The sequence below is a fragment of the Loxodonta africana genome, chromosome 22 (genome assembly GCF_030014295.1).
Source record: "Loxodonta africana isolate mLoxAfr1 chromosome 22, mLoxAfr1.hap2, whole genome shotgun sequence".
NCBI classification, from domain to species: Eukaryota; Metazoa; Chordata; class Mammalia; order Proboscidea; family Elephantidae; genus Loxodonta; species Loxodonta africana.
In genome coordinates this window covers 70,349,229-70,366,803 of record NC_087363.1, presented here as the reverse complement: position 1 = coordinate 70,366,803, position 17,575 = coordinate 70,349,229, and the positions used below count along the sequence as shown (strand labels likewise).

At 45.4% G+C, this 17,575-nt stretch overlaps 1 protein-coding gene across 1 annotated transcript in view; it reads right to left on the bottom strand.

Annotated features, from left to right (window-relative positions):
* DPP6 (dipeptidyl peptidase like 6) overlaps positions 1 to 17,575 on the bottom strand; it is a 1,008,238-nt gene that overhangs the window by 29,044 nt on the left and 961,619 nt on the right. The window contains exon 17 of the mRNA XM_064275114.1: positions 14,662 to 14,709. Within this exon, the coding sequence (XP_064131184.1) occupies positions 14,662 to 14,709 (48 nt within the window). The remainder of the gene's footprint in view (positions 1 to 14,661; positions 14,710 to 17,575) is intronic.

The following is a 17,575-nucleotide window of genomic DNA, read 5'->3' as shown; positions in this document are numbered from 1 at the left end:
GAAACTATATTCTATGTAACTCTTTAAATTAATGAAGAAAAATCAATGACAACTTAGAAGTGTGTAAGAGAGTATATGACTTTTCACACTTAGGGAATTTCAAAAAGATTATAGCCTTGGAAACCGTATGGTGCAGTTCTACTTTGTCCTGTAGGGTTGCTATGAGTTGGAGCTGATTTGATGGCAATGGGTTTAATTTTTTTTTAGGAACTTACACAAACAAGAATATTTGAGACTGCTAGCCTCAAATGGGAGTCCCTGGGTGGTGCAGTTAGTATGCTGGTTGCTAACTGGAAGGTTGGTGGTTCAAGTCTACCCAGAGGCACCTTAAAAGAAAGGCTTGGTGATCTACTTTGAAAAAGTCACCCATTGAAAACCCTGTGGAGCACAGTTCTACTCTGACACACATAGGGTCACCATGAGTAGGAGTCAACTTGACAGTAACTGGTCAGCCTCGTATGCATGTGAAAGCTGGGCAATGATAAAGGAAGACGGAAGAAGGATTGATGCATTTGAATTGTAATCTTGGCAAAGAATATTCAATATACCACGAACTACCAGAAGAACGAACAAATCAGAATTAGAAGAAATACACCCAGAATGTTCTTTAGAAGTGAGGATGGAGAGGCTTCCTGTTACTTTGGACATGTCATTAGGAAAGACCAATCTCTAGAAAAGGGCACAATGTTTGGTAAAGCAGAGGGTCAGAAAAAATGAGGAAAACCCTTAATGAGATGGATTAACACAAAAGCCACAACAATGGACTCAAACATACTAACCATCAAGAAGATGGCGCAGCACCAGGCAAGCTTTCCTTCTGTTGTACATAAGGTTGCCCCACTTTGGAGCTGACTCGATGGCAAGTAACAACACCAACAGCCTGGTTTGGCTCTGTATAGAGCAGATCTTGGCAAGGGCTCCTCAGACAAATGCCACTTGATAATGAGACTTTCCTTCTGTGGCCACCAACTTGTTCTTCAAAGTATTTGAGAACTGTAGGTCTTAGATATAAACTTGTCTGACCCATTCCGATTAAACCACAGGGCTTAGATGTTTGAAATGACAGTTGGCTTTTATCTGTGTGTTCTGAAATGAGTTGTGTGTTTGCTGGGCAGCCTCAGTCCTGGATGACAGGCCACACTGATCTGGCTTCTCCTTCTGAGCGTAACAGCTACCCCTGCTGGCCCACAGGATGGAGGGACCTAGGAGCCTCTCCTAAGGACAGATGAAGGCAGCAGGACGCCTACCCCCTTGTCTGGTTGGTCACTGCTGAACCCACTGAGACGCTGAGAGACTGTTTGAACTGGAGAAGACCCAGGTTTTGAGGACTGTAGGCCACAGAAAAAATTCCAAGATACTTTCCATTTGTCGGCAGCACATGTCACACTCTGCCTGCATCAACAAGAAGCTGTAACCCTTGGTTCCTCTTTTTGCCTAGAGTTTCCTCCTTTACAAGGTGGGGAGGACAGACCCTCACTGCCATACTGTGACTGAGGCCCTCCTCTTCTCTGTCTGGGTCATTGCCATATCCCCCAGCAGGTCTCCCTGCCTGAAGGGTTGGACCCGTCTAATCTGTTCCTTCTGTAGTAACCAGAACTTCTTCTAAAAGTAAACATAGGATGGTATCATCATTCCCAGGTGTACAGAGGACAATGGCCAGGAGCCTTTGCATGGCACCCAAGTGCCTTCGTCATTCTACCCTTGCCTAAGTCTCCTGGCTTCTCTAATGCCACATCTCCCCTCATGCCTACATGCCATATGCTTCATAAAAGAAGTGATATTAGCCAAGTCTTGAGAGTCTACCCAGCTGCCATCTAGTCAACTCCAACTCTTGATGACCCCATGTGTGTCAGAGTAGGACTGTGAGCTGTAGGGTTTCAACGGCTGATTTTTCGGAAGTAGCTCACCAGGCCTTTCTTATGAGGTGTCTTTCGGTGGACTTGAACCTCCAACCTTTCAGTTAGCAGCCAAGTGTGTTAACTCTCTGCAGCCCTCAAGGCCTCCCTTCACAGTCTAGTAGATGACTACTCAGGAAGAAGATGGTGGAGAGGGGCAGGGATGGCATCCCAGATAAAGAACAGGGTGAGCAGAGGAACAGAGGGAGGAAACAGGCTCTGTCTAATATAGTTTTCCATGCCAACTGGAAGTGGCAGTTGGTTTTGCTTCTTTATAAAAACCCAACTGGAGCGAGTAGGAGGGAAAGAAACCTATCTTTTAATGTTGATAAAGGAGTGGTAACTCAGCAACCTTGTAATTTAGAGGTTCATAAATATGCTTTCAAGACACTATGGGGTGTTGTCAATGAACAGACATTATACTTTAACTCCAACAACCCATGCATTTTCTCTTGAAGACTTGAGGGTCTGTACTGTGAGTTGCAGAGTGATTACAATTCTCTTGCACATTGGATTGGTATCCACATGTCTAAGTTACATTCCCTTTTATACTTACATTATAACCAGCAATGTATTAACTGTGATTCTGTTGGTTTTCTACCCCAATACCCAAGTAGCTTGAATACCCAGGCACCAAATGAGTATACCTTAGTCCCAACCATAATTACATTCTTAAGGAAACAGCTTTTAAATAATTCAGAGTCACATCTGTGAACACGCTGCAGGCTCTGTTTGTAGATAAGATTTTCTAAAGGGGAAAAAGTCAAATATTCCCAGGGTGGCTTTGGGGTCAGGGAGAAGAGGAGGAGGAAGGGCAAAGAGTTCTGAAACAGTAATTTTGAATTTCAAAGCAGGGTTGGAGGAATCAGATACAACGATTAGCCGGTTTTCACAGCCAGTGTCCTAACCCTTCCCGGGCCTCCACTGCTACCTGACATGCACTGCTCGGAGGGCTTTTGTGCCATCTCTTTGTCATTGCCAACAGAAGGCTGTCCAGACACTAGCTTGACAGTCCAGGCTTTCCATAGTTTGCTCAAAAACCACGTCTCCAAGAGCTCGCCAACACCCCCTGACCCTCTGCTGCAGGCACATGAGCCTCTACCTTTCCTTGCTCAGTTACATGTCAGGTCAAGATGACTCCCTGACTCATGACATTGGTCTGTTTTTTGCCAGCCCTGTTCAAAAGCAGTGCGAGGCCTTCAAACATGTTAGGGAGTCAGAACTCCTCACAATGAAACCAGGCTCATCGTAGCAGTGATCAAAGACGTGGCCATTGTGAGCATGTTACCTAGTGGCAACCACCTAGAGGCCCTGGGAGCTCCTGGGTCCTGGGGTCTAGAATGAAGTCCGTCCTAGCCAGACATCTGCTATAGCCTTATGGTCAAGAGCATATGGGAGTCAGATAAGCCAAGAACATATTGGGAGTCAGATAAGCCAAGGTTCTAATCCTCCTTCTGAATTTAGCCATGTGATCTTGGGTAAATTGTTTAACTCCATAAGGTTGGCATAAGGAATAGGCCTGATATTATATGTCAAGCCCTTAGGCATGTCGGCACATAGTATTAAATGGTCAATATTTTATCATGCTTGGTAAAGTAGAAGGTCGGCGAGAAAGAGGAAGACCCTCAATGAGATGGATTGACACAATGGCTCCAAAAATGGGCTCAAGCATAACGATTTTGAGGATGGTGCAGGACCAGGTAGTGTTTCCTTCGGTAGCACCCAGGGTCATCATGAGTCAGAACCTACTTGAGGGCACGTAACAACAACAGCATAATTACATTAGCCCCTGGTGGTGCAAATGGTTAACAAGCTTAGCTGCTAAATGAAAGGTTGGAGGTTTGAATACACTTAGGAGCACCTTGGAAGAAAGGATTGGCAATCTACTTCTGAAAAATTAGCCATCAAAAATCCTACGGAGCACAGATCTATTCTGACACACATGGGGGCGTCAGAGGGAGAGCTGACTTGAGGCAAGTGGTTTCATGATTCTGCTATATTTTTAATGGATGATTAGCCAAGGAATGGAGCTCAGTTGCTAACCAAAAAGGTCTGGAGTTCGAATCCACCTAGCTGCTCCTTGGAAACTCTAAGGGGCAGTTCTACTGTGTTCTTGAGGGTTGCTGTGAGTCGGAATTGACTCAACAGCAATGGGTTTTAGCCAAGGAATGATGACTTAAAAATTAACTGGCTAGCTTTAGAGAGCAAAGTCCAAGGGCCATGCCAAGTACCTCTGATCTACAAAATACTGCTCCAATCTGCATTGATAAACCCAAAAACCAAACCCATTGCCTTTGAGTCAATTCCAACTCATAGTGACCCTATAGGACAGGGTAGAAATGCCCCATAAGGTTTCCAAGTAGTGGCTGGTGGGTTAGAACTGCCGACCTTTTGGTTGGCAGCCAAATGCTTACCCACTGCGTCATTCACTGATGTAGAACTTTAATGGAGGGAAAGCATTAGATTCCACAGAGTCCATCACAGATTTACGAACTCTCAGGGCCAAGAGGAACCTTCTCTCCTTCTCTCTGATGTGCAAGTCTTCTGAGCAGGAAATGGTTGTAATATGGCCCCTTCAACCCAGAGCTGGTTTGGACAGGGTTGAGGGGGTAGAAAGAGATTGAGCTAAGGGGTGTGGAATGAGGGGGAGAGATGTCACACAGAGAAGAGAAGATGTTTGACGAAAACTTTGAGGACATGGCCATTTTTACCTCCTCCAACATGTCTTAATTGGGGGTGCAAGTGGAAATGCTCTGGCCTTGGAGCAGTCTCTTCTCACTACTCTGAAGGAAAGGCAGTTGGCAGAGCACAAGCTCTGGGACCATGCCACTTTGGTTCAAAATCCAATTCTATCCCTTTCTAGCTCTGTGAATTTGGGAAAATTACTTAAGCTCCTTTGTCTTGTTTTCTTAACTGAAAAAAGGAGATAATCATAGTTCCTGCCTCACAGGATGTTTTGAAGATGAAATCAATTAAAATGTGTTGTTGTTAGCTGCCCTTGACTCATAGCGACCCATGTACAATGAAATGAAATGCTGCCCTGTCCTGCACCATCCCCATGATGGCTTCTGGATTGGACCGTTGTGATCCATAGGGTTCTTGCTGGCTGATTTTCAGAAGCAGATCACCAGGCATTTCTTCCTAGTCTATCTTAGTCTGTAAGCTCCACTGAAGCCTGTTTAGCATCATAGCAACACACAAGGCTCCAATGACAGCCAGGTGGTGGCTTCACATGAGGTGCGCTGGCTGGGAATCAAACGCAGGTATCCTACATGGAAGATGAGAATTCTACCACTGAATAAGCAGCACCCAGCCCATTACAAATTGTAGTAAATGTTGGCTGCTGTTATCATTACTCCCGGATTATACCCCTTCGGGCCTTCTTTGCAGCCCTGAGGAGGATTTGTTTACCTAAGACATTCGCAACGCAGACGGCAGGAAAAGAACAAATGGGTAGTGGTCTTGCGGAGCCCTACTAATCCAGAACAGCAGGCTGGGCTGAGTTTGCAGATAAAAGAGGCAGCAACTGCAGGATGGTGACCGTTTCCCCCTGTGTGCTCTGTGAGGCTCCCGGAATTTTTCCAGCAGCCTTTTCAATCATGAAAGAGCTCAGTGAGTCTGAAATATACCTGAGCCCAAAGGCGCACCTGGGAAGTTCCGGCCTGACTGACAGCAGCTCCGTGGCCCCACGCACTGCACATTGACCTGCGCTGCTCTGGACCCTTCATGTGGCCACCATGGCTGCGGGCAGACTTGGATGGGACCACACCGTGTGCTATGCACAAGCTGTGGCTCCGGGCAGGGGTCCTGGGAGCACCAGTCACCTGACTCTTCACCTGAGACTCACCCAGTTTGAAAGACAAAGTAAGAATGATTGATTTTGTTCAGTGCTGACACGGCTGGGTTGGGAGAGATGCTGAAAGGATATCACGTGCATTAAAGGTGAAACGCATTAGGAGAAAATCCCAAACACCACCCACCAACAACAGCTGGAGGCTAGAATTCAGAGTGCACGGTATAAAATTTTACCAGGATCTTCAACTGCAAGGCTTTATTTTTCATGTGGACCAGAGCCTGCTCCTGCAGGTTTGGACCCCTCTGAGGTGAGGAGGCACTCGGGGCTAGGATTTACAAGCCACGATCTCCTCGAGACCCACACCATGACTGGTCGACAACACGCATGCATCAGTGCTCACTGAGAGACTGAAGGAGTTTCTAAATGTTTAAATTGTATTTAATTTTTTAAAAATCTGAGCTTATTAGAAGCTACCCTATGTGACTTTTTATTTTTATTATTTTAACTTTCCTACTTTCTCCTCTCATTGAGATTATCTGCCCTTGAACCATCAGAATTTCAGAAGAAACAATGTCTCAGCTGCCAGTATTCTGGCAACTTGAATCTCAGTTTTCTTTATCTGTAGAATGGACCTAATATGGTCTGTCTTGCCTCTCTTACGGGGTTATTACCAGAAGCAAGAAGACAGAATCTAGGTGAAAGCGCTTTGTAACACACCATTCCACTGTAATCATCATCATAGCCCCTGAACGTAGAGCGCTGCATGAGAAAACCAGGGCTCTGGGGTCCCTTCCGGGCCACGGGCTGCGATTCTCACATAGGCTAACATACAGTTTGAGGAGCCTTTAAGGTGCTTGAAAATTCACCAGAGCAAGATCCTTCCTGTCCGGGGGAGCACAGCAGCTCTTCTCCTGGGGCCGGGGGATGAAGCTAGGGGGAAGACGCGGTAGGCATGATGGCTCGTAGAGTTTGACTTGGGGGCTCCACGACAAAATCCCTTCCTCGCCCTCTAGAAAAGTAACTTCTATCACTGCTAACTCCTGGAGCAGATGGAAGTGTTCCTTCAAGGGGTAGAAGAATTTTCACATTATACCTCCTGGTATGAGGCATCTATTGAACGTTCCCTGGGTGGTAATTATTACAGTTATTCCCAGATAGAGGGAACCAGGACGGATGTTCAGTTAAGGTCTGACAAATAGGTTGGACCAATAGGTACAATTTTTACAGAGATGAAAACAGTGAACTGGGAGTAAGAAAACTAGTTATACAGGCTCATATGCCAATAAGCCCTGTGACCCAGGGCAAGATGCTTCACTTTTCTGGGCCTCAGTTTTCTGACCTTTAAAATACAGTGGATTAGTTGATGCCTGGAGTGGATTTTTATCAATAAAATCTCTCTGATTCCCCAAACAAAACAGGCTTTCTTTCTTTGCTGCGACAAGCCATGCTTAACAACCCATGAACCCATAGCATATTTGACAAAGAATTACCATTTGACCTTCATCTTCTCCACCATTCCCCCCCAAGTCACTTGTTAACTGAGAGTTTTAAATTTTTTGTCATTTTACTGATAAGCAAAAGTTTAATGTTTTTACTGATCAAAAATGTAAAATTTTCTTTGCTTCTAACTGAAAAGTTGGCAGTTTGAACTCTCTAGCTGTTTACTGAGAGAAAGACGTGACAATCCGCTTCCATAAAGATTACAGCCTTGGAAACCTTATGGGCAGCTCTACTCTGTCCTATAGGGTCGCTGTGAGTCAGGATCGACTGCAAGGTAATGGCTTTATTTGCAATCAAAAGACATTTCCTAGGAAATAAGCCTTTGGGTTAATCCAGTATTCTTGAATCGAGGTCCACAGACATTTTATCAGAAGATGTAACTTTTTTTCCCCTTTAAATGGGGTCTGAGAAACACTGGATTATCAGAAGCCTGGTAAGGCGTCAAAGGTATCGGAATGTGTTTGCCAGGTGGGGAGGACACGGCCGCAGGGAGGGTTCTGCCTGTTGGCGTCTGGGTAGCTGGTACCCGGGAGCAGTGGCAGATTGGTTTGCGACCAAGGAGGAACGGAGCAGGGTAGTGTGGACACAGCTGCAGAGGGCAGGGGGAGCTGAAGGCAGACAGAGAGTCCAGACAAACAGCAAGACCTGAGTGAACCGATGACGGGGAGCATGTAAGGAGCGCTCTTCATGGGGCCCCTGGTGCTTACCCGCTGGACAGGAAGGTTTAGACCCTACAGCCGGCAAACCACCCATCTCTGCCTTTCCATCTTCAGGCCTGGAGGACCAAACTGACCAATACAAAATCTATTTCTCTGCCGTCAGTCTTGCCAGTTACCCACTGAGACTTCTCCACAAACCAGCTCGACTTCCTGCAGCCGTGCTGGGAAGATGAGGACAATAAAATAGATCATGAAAGCAGCCTAAATCCCTGTCCCTCTCAAATTTGAAAGACCCCACCCAATGGTTTTGAAGGCTTAGTTCAAAATCAGGGCCCTGGTGGTGCAGTGGTTAAGAGCTTGGCTGCTAACCAAATGGTTGGCAGTTCAACTCCACCAGCCGATCCTTGGAAGCCCTATGAGGCAGTTCTATTCTGTCTTACAGGGTCACTATGAGTGACTTGAGGGCAATGGGTGTGTGTTTATTTATTTATTTATTTTTGGTTGGTTAAAAGTTATTCTCTTCCTTCAAGGCTTCTCAGGCCTCATCTCTGGGTTTGGTAAAGGCCCTAGGACTCAAAACATTAAGTGCCCAAACCATGCAGTAGTTAATATGTAATTCTTTATGATTTCCTCTATATGCTTACAAAAATACAGTTACTGTTAATTTTTTTTTCTTTCCTTTTCCATCTATTTGTCTAATGTACTAAGCAGACTGTAAGCTCTTTACGTACAGGAACCAGGTCTCAAACCTTATTCCTCTGTAACCGCTCTACCCTTTTCTCTACATTGTTCTCTTTTTCCTCTTGGTTCCAGGCTCAGATGCCTCTTCTCTTGGTGTCCTGTGCCTTCATGGTGCACCCTGTGAACTCAGAATTTCACTCAGAGAGACCTTCCTTTAGTGGGTCATCGTATCCTCTCCCAGGGGACCACTCAGCAGCTCCAGCACGCCTGTCTGCCCTTCCAGTCTCCATGAAGACAGCCTCCAGTTAGGTGGTACAAGTGAAGTGACTGGTAAGCTATTTCACACCAAAGCGATTGATGCATAAATAGCTATTATGGATTGAGTTATGTCCTCTCAAATTATGCACTGAAGTCCTGGTCTCCATACCTGTGGATGTGATCCTGTTTGAATACAGGATTTTTCCTCTGTTAATGAGGTCCTACCAGTGTAGGGCGGGTCCTAAACCTAATCACTTCTGAGTTATAAAAAGAGCAGAACAGACACAGAGACACACACGGGGAAGACAGGTGCCAAGGAGCACCGAGGATCACGGGCAGACACCAGAAGCTGAGAGAGAGGCTCACTGAAGGAATCGGCATGGCAGAGACCTGATTTGGATTTTCAGTATCAGGAACTGTGAGAAGATAAATTTCTGTTCTTCAAAACCACCCCTTCTGGTATTTGTGTTATAGCAGCATGAAGTAACTAAGACAATGACCAGTGATTATTCCCCAGATCAGTCCTCTCAGGATGTGGCAAAGGTAGCCATGAATTGCCATCCTATGTTCACTTTTTTTTCCTCATTATGATAGTGACTGCTACCAAAAAATCCATTGCTGTCAAGTTGACTCCAACTCATAGCAACCCTATAGAACTGACTAGGACCGCCCCATAGGGTCAGTCCAAGGAGTGGTTGGTGGATTCGAACCGATGACTTTTGGTTAGCATCTGAGCTCTTAACCACTGTGCCACTAGGGCTCCAGTGACTGCTAGTATTCACCAATATTTGATTATTCTTTCCCTCTTATTGAGTGCCATAGAGTAGATTCCGATTCATACTGACACCATAGCGCAGAGTAGAACTGCCCTGTAGGATTTCTAAGGCTGTAGTTTTTGTGGAAGCAGACTGCCACATCTTTCTCCCAAGGGGCTGCTGTAGGTTTGAACCATCGACCTTTCAGTTAGCAGTCGAGCACTTAGCCACTGTACCACCAGGGATCCCTTCCCTAGCTAATTATGTTGCTCAGCTTCTCTTGTCTCTAAATGGGACCATGTGACTGAACTCTGGCCAATGAAAATGATGTATGCCGCTTTTAGGCCTCAATATAAAGAACAATCCCACATGACTGACCTATTTTCTCCCTTCCTGTCTACACGGCAGTAAGGAAAGATGTGAAGACGATGTGAAGCCACAGTCTAGAGGGAACATAGATCCCCAGGCTCCTCCCAGGACAGCAACCTAACTAGGAACACATAAATTGGACTTTGTGTGAGCAAAAATAACCCCTTGTTTTGCTAAGCCACTGAATTCTGGTGGTGTTTGTTGCAGCAATTATTTAGTAATGATATCCTGGAGTTGCTCAGTAGTGCAGTAGTTAATGCTTTCAGCTGCTTACTAAAAGATTGGAGGCTCGAGTCTACCCAGAGGTACCTCTGAAAAAATGCTTGTTGATCTACTTCTGAAGAATCAGCCACTGAATACCTACGGAGCACAGTTCTACTCTGATTCACGTAGGGTCGCCATGAGCCAGGATCAACTTGACTGCAACTGGTCACTGATTAAGGAAACCCTGACTCTTTTTTGAGCTGGCAAGAAGCCCAGCCACGAGACATTCCCTGCATACTACACAACTAGGAGTGAACGTGTGACTAAACTGTAACAGTTACAGTGAGCTGTAAGCAGATGTGCTGTGTGGCACTTGTTGGAAGACAGCCTGAAGGGAACTGTTTCTGCATAGTAAAGCCCCTGTTTCGATCTTCCCTTTCTTCCATCTTCCAGCCTGAAATGCAGACATGAGATCATTTTTTATCAAGAAGCAACCTTGAGGTGAAAGCTACAAGCTGAAGATAGCAGAACAGACAGACAGGGCAGCGGGCCCCTGAGGGCTGGGAAGCTTCGAGAGTAGTCTCTGAAATTTACACAAGAGAGAATTATCTCCCATCTTGTTTAACCAGTTGCCATCGAGTCAAAGCTGAGTTGCAAAAGTTAGTGCGCTCAGCAGTGAACAGCAAGTTTTGAGTCTACACAGAGACACCTCATGATAAAGGCCTGGTGATGTACTTCTAAAAAATTAGCCTTTGAAAACTTATGGAGTACAGTTCCATCTTGTTTAAGTAACTGCTATTTTAATTTTTCTGTTACATGGAGCCAAATGCAATCCTCATTTATATAAGGGATTTTTATATTTTGAAAGAAGCCTTCATGCAGATATAACGTCCTAACAAAAAAAAAAACAAAACCCAAACCCATTGCTGTTCAGTTGATTCCAACTCATAGCAACCCTACACGACAGAAGAGAACTGCTCCATAGGGTTTTCAAGGAGTGGCTGGTGGATTTGAACTGTCGACTTTTGATTAGCAACCTGAGCTCTTAACCACTGTGCCACCAGGGCTCCAAAGTCCTAATGCACAGAAATATCTAATGATGGAATTCTAGGCACTGTATCAAGCATGTGGGAAAGCAGGTGTTTAGGAGATCTTGGTGCTGCTGAAACCACCGTGTCTGATTAGAAAACAGACCCTGAACAAGATGACACCCCTCTTCTCCTTTCAGCGAGGTGTGGGTGCTACGGTCAGTGAAGTCACCTTTAATGACTCTTTTTCCAACTTAACGTGGTGTCAGCGTGGCTTAAACCAACATTCTGATCGATTCTGGAACTGTACTGAGACAGAGAAATGCAGAAATGTCCTCAGAGCTTGAATTAGACTATGGGAAACCAGAGCTCAAATATAACTGTAAAAATAGGCTTGTAAAATAAACACCATAAAAATAATTCTACACATCCCCCTGTGATATAAACACCATCCAGTTTCCTAATCATCAGCACTTCGCTGAGATAAATAAAGTACAAGGGTGTCACGTTCAGGTTCACCAGTGGATTTCACACAGAACAGGGTGGAGCACTGAACTGTGATACCAGCTTCCATCCTGTGTGCGTAAGACACTTTACTTCTCTTCCACTGTGCCCCACCTCATGGCCTCTGAGAAGCACAGTCATGGTAGTGACGCTTCAACTGCAAACAACAAAACGCTTCTTCAGGATCTCTCTTTGCTTTTGGAGCTCCACAATGGAAACCGGATGCCAGTCTCGGATCCAGCTCTGTCAGTCCTGACTGGGTTGACTGGTTAATGCAGCCAATGACCAGACAGGTGGGAAGAGTGGGTTGTTTGGTTTCCCAGTAGAATTAGTAAAACATCTCAGAATTTCGAGAGCATTTGTATCTTGTAATTGCTTGCTGGGAGGACATTTGGTAAATTCTTGCCTGAACTCTACTCCAAATCATTGCCTGACACCTCCTCTATAGAAACTTTGTTTTTGTAAGTGCAATACATAAAATGTTTTCTCAGCGTTGTTATATACATCCAAGATACAAGTCTGCTTCATTTTCATTCCCACAATGAGCCTTACCCAGCAGGCTGTGGGAACAGTGGGAACCATTCGCTGCTTTGGCACTCCTGGCCTGCAGGGTCCTCAGGGACATGCTCACAGCCAGGCCTGATGGTGGCTCACATGGTAAAATGCATCCTCATAAAGTCGGCGCTGCACGAACCTTTTGACTCAGCTAGATTAACAACATCGCCCCAGAGAAGTCAGTAATAGACGTGTTCAAATGAGTGGCTTTCCTAAAAGCCACATTGTTTTTTAAAACCTAGAGATAGTTTTGTGCTTTTACTAGGCCACAGGTAAAAATAAACAAACAAAACAACAACTTATTTTGAAATAGTTACAGACTCAGTGAGGAACAAAAGTAGCACATGGAGTTGGCGCTGGTGACGTCCGGTATGGCCGTAGTGCGATATCATAGCCAGGAAACAGACACTGCTGTAAGACTGTTAACTAGGCTGCAGACCTTGTTCAATGTTCACCAGACCATAGATCGTTAAGAGGGCACAAATGTCATAAAATATCAGGAAATTATCTATCTGCTCTTGAGTTTTAACAAAATTCAAAATGAATTATTTTTCTTAAGAAAAAAAAAAGGATGCCATAGTTAAGGCTCTGTGAAATAGTTTCAGTTTCTAAAAGTGAAAATCAGAGTTAAAGGGTCCAAGTATGAACATTTTTTAAAAGGTCGTTATGCCAGGGGATGTCTGCTTCACCCCAAAGGACACCACACTGTGGGGTGTAAGTTCTAACCCAGACACAGGAGGTCAAGCCTAGTCCAGGGCTCCTCGCATCTGTGTCCACTGGAGTGGGCATCGTGTACGTGTGTGTGTGCATGTGTGCGTGTACGTGTGTGTGTGTGTGTGTGTAGTGAAGAGTGTGGAGAAGTCCAGGCAATTCCTCCTGAAACCCACTGGAGGACACTGCCCCTATTGAACAGATAGGCCACTCCCCCAGGCTTGGAGGCACCTGGAATGGTCCCCAGGTGAGGCTGGAGCTGAGGCCTGGGACCAGGTAAACCTCCTCACCAGGAAAACCAACCCTTCCTCTGGGAAGAGGATGCAAGGCCACACAGCTTGTTATCAGTGCCTGCACCCTGTCCTAGCCTCACAAACATTTGTAGTATTTTTTGCATCCATTCTGACATCCATTTTGGGGAGGGGGGGAGCATTTAAATGATTTCAAAACCTACTTTCTTTTTGATTTTATTGCTGCAGGTATTGTAATTTTAATTTCTAATAACTGATAGTTTTTCACAGGGCTTCAAACTGGTTTGTTCTAGTTCAAACTCCTGCTGAGAACTTACACTTCTAACAAGCTCCCTGCAGAAAATTGCATTTCCACCCCAGATATACTGAATCAGAACCTAAGTGTTAACGAGATCCCCAGGTGATTCTTACCTGTAACTTCCTGGGAACTTGTTAAAAATGCAAATTCTCAGCAGGGGTTGGAACCAGAAAGAACTAGTTCGAAGCCCTGGTTTCGCAGAATGTTATCATTATGTGGGGTTATTGCTTAAGTAGTCTCTTTAAACACATCTATTTTCCCAGTTTAACCACCTTTTCACCAGTGTCTAAATATGCTTTTGGAGGTCTCCTCTCTATAAGCTTTCCTTCCCTCGCTCTTGCTAGTGCTTGAAATACTACCACGGGACAGAAGACTCAGGCGCCACCTCTACCTGGCCAACTTGCTCTCCACCAGCAATGCCAACTCACTCCCATCACAGGCCCTGGGGGAGTCGAGTGGGCTGAGTTCTTAGGGGAGGTGGATCCAGGTGTGGGACCACAGAGGGAGGCTGTGGGTGTCCTGGCGGCGGGGGGAGGATCAGGGGAAAAGAAAGAAATGAGGGTCCTAGGGTCTGGGGTGGAGTAGGACCTACAAGGAAGGGGACAGAGACCCTTTTACGCTCAGTTCACTGAAGGTCGTTGGCCTAAGACTGAATGTAGCATTTCAAATCCACCACATAAACACACAAGGCCACGTGGCATGCCTGCTTCGGGCTCCTTCAAACGCAAACACACTATGTGCTTCTCAAGTGACTGCAAAGCTCCATCCCTGGCACACAGCCACATGCCCCTCCATGCTGCAAGGGTGCACCTGGCCCACAAAGGGGGCTCCTAGTAAACCCAGCCTCTGCTGTTCTAGGAGGAGGGCTGGGCCAGTGCCTCAGGCCACAAACACCTGAGGGGTGGCTGCTCAAGCCCACCTAGCCTTGGACTCTGTTCGGAGCATTCCAGAAGGGACAGGGTGGCTCTGACACTGAGCCTCTGCATGTGGAGGGTGCTGAGATCCCCGTGGTGACTCTGCCCCTCCTTCCCATCACATTTCATCAGAATTGTCAATCGCTGGGTTCACTTCAGAACTGTCGGAACACAATCACTCTGTCTCCGAATAGAAAAATGTGGACCGGATTATCTTATAATGCATTTTGCTTCTATCTCCCAAGTCTCAGGAGGCTTTAAGAAAAGACCAAGTGGTACTCACTTTTCTTATCTGTGGTGTTATGTACTGTCACCGTGGGAACTCCAGGACCTGAATTGGGGTAGATACGAGAAACCAGGAGAGAAAAAAAACAGCCATTAGTGGAGGACTAGAAATGGACAGCAGCCTCGGTGATATTTAGATTTGTAAACTCTGCAGAGCTGTCTTCACGGAAAAGCAATTAATGGAGGGATACAGTCAAGTAGGGTCCAGGCCTGATGGTTGGGCCAGGCCTGAGGGTCAGGCCAGGCCTGCTTTTCTAATTTTGTACACATGTTAATTACACCAAACCCAATAAGAACACTAAATTTTTAGATTACCATAATGGCATAAAGCAGCATTTCACAGAGCGCTTCCATTTGGCCTATACCCTTGTAACATCATTTTTGCTATCCAGACACAACTCCCATGCTGGCTCGGGTGAGTTCTAGGAAATTACCATGACCTCAGTACTAAGTCACCCTTTTCCAATGTCTTCTCTGACTCCTCCAGGAAGGAGGTCACATCTTCCTCTGGTTTCTCATAACACTTTGTAAAAAAAGTTATTAATCTAACAGGAATATTTTTCAAATATTAAACTCGATGTTTCCATTTCTACCACCTATTTGTCAGCTTATCATACTGTTTTTTTTTTTTTTTTTTTTCATACTGTGGTGGCTTTCATGTTGCTGTGATTTTGGAAGCTTTGCCACTGGTATTTCAAATACCAGCAGGGTCACCAGGGTGGACAGGTTTCGGTGAAGCGTCCAGCCTAAGACAGACTAGGAAGAAATGCCTGGCAATCTATTTCCAAAAATCAACCAATGAAAATCCTAGAGATCATAACAGAGTATTGTGTGACTTGCTTGGTTTGGACTCATCATCAAAGGGATCAGTTGCTGGAGGTGGACATCATGTTTGGTGAAGTAGAGGGCCAGCGAGGACAAGGGAGACCCTTGATGAGATGGACTGTTACCATAGCTGCAGTGAGGGATTCAAGCATGCCAGTGATTATGAGGATAACGGGACCGGGCATGTTTCATTCTGTTGTACATAGGCTTGTCATGAGCCAGGTTTGACTCGAAGGCAGCTAACAACATGTTTCAGTTATCCTTTCGACCACTTTACCTTGGAGCTCTTTAGGGCTGTCATGAAACTTCGGCAGCCCCTGGTCAGCTTTGAGTCTGCGAATTGACTTCCCTATTCTCTTTAGCAAAAAGACAGTCCAGAAAGAAAAAAAAAAAAAAGAGGAGAGCTTTTAAAATTATTTTTATATCTTTTTTTTTTTTTTTAAATAGTAAGGGCAGGCATGAAGACTTTTCTAACCTCATCTGCTCCGCTCACCTCCTCCACTCATTGTTTCAGCTAGCTGGCCTCCCTGCAGAGTCTTAAATATACCAGGCTTGTTCCCACTTGTACCTACCGATGGCTGTGCCTGCGGTGCTCTGCCCCAGGACGTGTGTGTGGCTTGTCCTCCCCTTCTTTTAAGTCTCTGCTCAGATGCCTTCTGCAATCACCCAATCGAAAAGAACACCTGTCCACTATCATACTGCAGCCCCTACCTCCTTATCCTGCTTCATTTTTCTTTGTAGAGCTCAGACCACATGGTATAGTGTTAGGACACTGTAGTATGTAATTAACAGTGGCTTTGCTTAAAAAAAAAAAAATTTTTTTTTTTTCTTATTTTTTTTTTGGTCCTTCCCCTCAACTGCACCAGAATGTGAGCTCCATGACAGTTGAGAACTTATTTACTGCTGTTTCTATCCTCTAGAACAGTGTTTGGAATACAGCTGGTGCTCAGTCATGTGGAGTGGGCAGGAGCAGCTCAGACTGGACAGTAAGAGGGAGCGTGCAGGCTGCCCTTGTGGCCTGGTGGACTGTGGGAGAGTGGAGGTAGATGGTCGGAGGGAGATGGGTTCCTTGTGGGAACACTGCAGCCCGGGGTGCAGCTTTTGCTGTACTTTGGGTGGGACTCTGGGATGCTATGAATTCACAGGGGATGGCCACATCAAAGCTGGAAGACATATAATATCTGGATAGAGGAAGTGCTGGATTTAGCTTCTCTGGGGTCATTAACAGAACTTCTCATGTGACAAGGAGCTGGGTTGGGAGCCAGGGAATCTGCCATGCATCCCCCTGTGATGAGGGCTTAGAGATTTCCCTACGTGGGCATACTGTGGAATGGACATCTAGTCCAGGCCCAAAGAGGATGTGGTGGAATGTCGAAGAGTATTCAGTGTCATGGAAAGGTGTAGTGAGGTTGATTCCTCCAGGGAGCACCTAGGCCCTGGCTGAGCTGGAAGACAGCCAACTGTGGGTCACACAGCTATGGCTGTGATGGGCAGATGTCCTTAAACTGCCCAGGGACTGGATCAGGCATGGCCCAGCACACATCAGAGTGCAGGAAGTCCTCGGTCCTGTGTCCCCACCATGGCCCTGCCCTATGCACCTGAGACAGGCTGCCAGAAAAAATACAGGATGTCCCGTGCCACTAGAATTTCAGACTCACAATGATAACTTTTTAGTTATAAATATGTCAGGCAACATTTAGGACGTAACCAAAAAATATTTGTTGTTTATTTGAAATTCAGATTTTTCTGGATGCATTTTTATTTGCTAAATCTGGCAACCCTACTCAGGAGAAGAAGGTAAGAGAACAGGGTCTGAGAATCTACCCATTTATACCTAAAGAAACAGCATTTATGAAAAAGGATTTAAACACTGGCTGTATGTTTGAATTACTGAATCGAACTAAGTTTCCTGACTCTAAGATCATTTCCCCCCACAGGGACTTGACGTGAAAGAAGGGATCAGTTAGGGAGAAATAAAAATCTACATTTATTTTCTCTGCACATTTCAGGGCAAGTAAATTTGCAAACAGAGCATATCTCACAGTCTTATTAACAATGTAAACAATGATTATCTATTTAGCGCCCTG